Source organism: Drosophila tropicalis, unplaced genomic scaffold (genome assembly GCF_018151085.1).
Source record: "Drosophila tropicalis isolate 14030-0801.00 unplaced genomic scaffold, ASM1815108v1 contig_370, whole genome shotgun sequence".
NCBI classification, from domain to species: domain Eukaryota; kingdom Metazoa; phylum Arthropoda; class Insecta; order Diptera; family Drosophilidae; genus Drosophila; species Drosophila tropicalis.
Genome location: NW_027172831.1, coordinates 16,961 through 19,782, shown reverse-complemented (window position 1 = coordinate 19,782; position 2,822 = coordinate 16,961). Strand labels below are relative to the sequence as shown.

Here is a 2,822-nt window from a genome sequence, read left to right as displayed (position 1 = left end):
GTATATACAACATAAAATACATATGCATACATATATCTGTTATTTAAACAGAAGTTCACTTTAAAGACTGAACAATAAGAGAATTCTCACAATGAAAGGAAAACTTAATAATGAATTATTTAATAGCCCAGAATTAAATCGCTTCCCGAATGTGTGGCATGTAAGACGAAGAGGACAAGCAAAACATTGCCCCGAAAATTTAATGTGTAAATTCATTTAAATTGTAACCACATAAAGCAAACAAACAGCAGCAAATACCTGGCCATTCATTCAACAAGAAGCCGAATGTTCCCCCATATACTCGAATTCAAAGGAAGTTAGCAATGAACCACAGATGCAACGCCAGCAAATTTTCAAATTCAATTTCAAATTTATTTTTATTAAGCAAAAAACACCATACAAACATCTAAAATAAACAGAGATAACTTCAATCTAATGTACATATAGATGCAATTTAAGTTTTAAGTTTAAAAATCAAAGAAGCTAACATCGGCTATGCCGAAGTTTGTATACCCTTGCAGTCCTTGGTAATAATAATTTTACATGTTCAAAATTTGTTTTTTGCAACTCAATTCATCAATATACAAACAAAACAATTTTACTCTCATATATGTGAATTTCATAGCATACTCGATTTTTATGAGAATGTTTCTTCTAGTTCTTCTATTATATAGTGGTCCGATACTTATGGTTTTTATACTTTATTTTTGCCGGGTAATAAAAACCCATGAAAAAAAATTTCATCCCGATAGCTCTTAAGACGGCTGAGTAAAACGCGTACGCACAGACGGACGGACAGACGGATATGGCTATATCAACTCAGCTTCTCATGCTGATCAAGAATAAATATACTTAATGGGGTCGGAAGCGTCTCCTTCTGTGCGTTACAAACATCTGATCAATTTTATAATACCCTCTGCAAGGGTATAAAAAGCAAGGAAACAAGCAAAAATGAAAAAACGAAAGCTTAAGGGCGTGGCAAAGAGTGCCGGCCGCCTGCCTGCTTGCTTGCTCAGCTTTTAATTGCTCAGGTTTCACTTTCAAGGCATTTCAATTTCATTTCATTATGAAAAAATTTGTCAAAAAGGCATTTCACTTTCGTTATTGTCAACATTTTGTTCTTTTGTTCGATAAAAGCAGCTCTCGAAACGGTCTCTTTCATATATGATGGCTTTGAAATATCATTCACCGAACTGGCTATCGTCGTCGTCATCATCATCATCATTATTATCAATAACATCTTCATCATTTGCTATAGTAATTTTGTTGGACCGTTCGTTGGACCCATGCATCATTTGCATGGTAAACTGGCCGACATTGATAACTCGACTGAATGTCTGACTGACTGGAATGGGGTTTGCGCTCTTAATGGAAATCAATTCTGTTGAAAATTAAAGCAAACTTGTACAAAATTCTTTAGAAGTTTTGACCCTTGAATCCACTCAACGCTTGTCCCTCATTTGGGTTCTGGGGCGGGGATAGGTTTGGGATTGGGATTGGCAATGGGCTTTGTCCCATGCCCATCTTTGATCATCCAAATGGTACGCATCGCACAACATTTACAGTTACAATAGAACGTTGGCAATTTGCCGCCGATGCTTTTGAGTTGTTGCTTTTGTATTATTTACTAAAAACTTAACTCAATAAAAGCGCCTTGGGATGCGAATTGAGAAAAGTCACTGTTCGTGACTTTGGGGTTTGTATAGAAGCTATATGATATAGTGGTCCGATCCGGCTGAATACAACCCCTGCAGTATATACAAGCCTACGTGCAAAATTTCAGCTCTTAATTAATCTAGACATTCAAGTCAGACAGTTTATGGGGCAATCGGTTCTTTGGTTGGCTTCTTTTCTTTGTCGTCTCCAAATGCAAATGCAGGCTCGGCTGGAATCATCATTGGATCACTATGCAGGGTCGCTTGGTGGGTCTACATGCTTTTGCCGCTGCCTGCCGAATTTTTTGCCGGCTTCCAGCCTCTGTAGGCCATTTCAAAGTCCCGACCCCGAGACCACAACTTCATAAGAGGATTCCTTGCCTCCGCCGCCGCCGCTCAAGAGTTTCTTGATGCCAATTATGGATGCCAATACCAGCGCCAATTTAGAGACAATCAGTGCCTTAACGGCCAGCATAGCCAAGGCTCCATAGGCAATTGGCACAAATGTAACCCCAAGCAGCAAGGGAATCATTATATATGCTCCAGTGCCCTTTTTATCCTTCTTTTTACGGCCCTCTACAGAGTTGCTATCCGCGTCGCGTAGATCAGGGAATTTAATCTGCGAATAAAAGAGTAAATATTAATAATCTATTAACTGTAGCTTGATCTGTCATACCTGTAGAGTATGATCTTGCAGAAAGTTGCCAACACAGCGACATATCCTTACAAAAACTGACCGGACTAGTGCCACTCGATGCCTGCTGTATTCGATTCTGTTGCTGTTGAGGCTTCTGATCCATGACCAGGCCATTCAATTGCTGTTCCTGATAACTGGCACTACGCGCACTTGACAGCCAACAGAAAACAATCATTAGAGTTGCCAAATGCCACACGTATTTAATCATATCTGGGCTGGTGGGATTCGATCGAACGGTTGGATGAACGACAAGTGATTCCTACGGCTATCCTGAATGGCATGCAAAGGCCAAAAAATTGAATGAAACTACGGCTGGGCGGATACTGGCACTGTGGCTGCACTTTTGATGATCGACTGGCAGTTGCATCTTAGGCATTATATACCGCACAGCCAAGTTTCTTGATGGTTAATTGCGCCTGGCATGGCTGCATGTCAAGTGCCTGCTGAAAAATTGAAAAGCATCTCTTTGT

The 2,822-nt window shown here is 39.9% G+C and overlaps 1 protein-coding gene across 1 annotated transcript; it reads right to left on the bottom strand.

Annotated features, from left to right (window-relative positions):
- Nucleotides 1-1,989: 1,989 nt before the first annotated feature.
- Nucleotides 1,990-2,560, bottom strand: LOC137572512 (uncharacterized). The gene is made up of 3 exons (XM_068284254.1): nucleotides 2,393-2,560; nucleotides 2,332-2,361; nucleotides 1,990-2,274 (listed from the first exon to the last, which is right to left on the bottom strand). The coding sequence occupies exons 1-3, from the start codon at nucleotides 2,558-2,560 to the stop codon at nucleotides 1,990-1,992; spliced, it is 483 nt and encodes a 160-aa protein (XP_068140355.1).
- Between the last annotated feature and the right edge of the window lie 262 nt (nucleotides 2,561-2,822).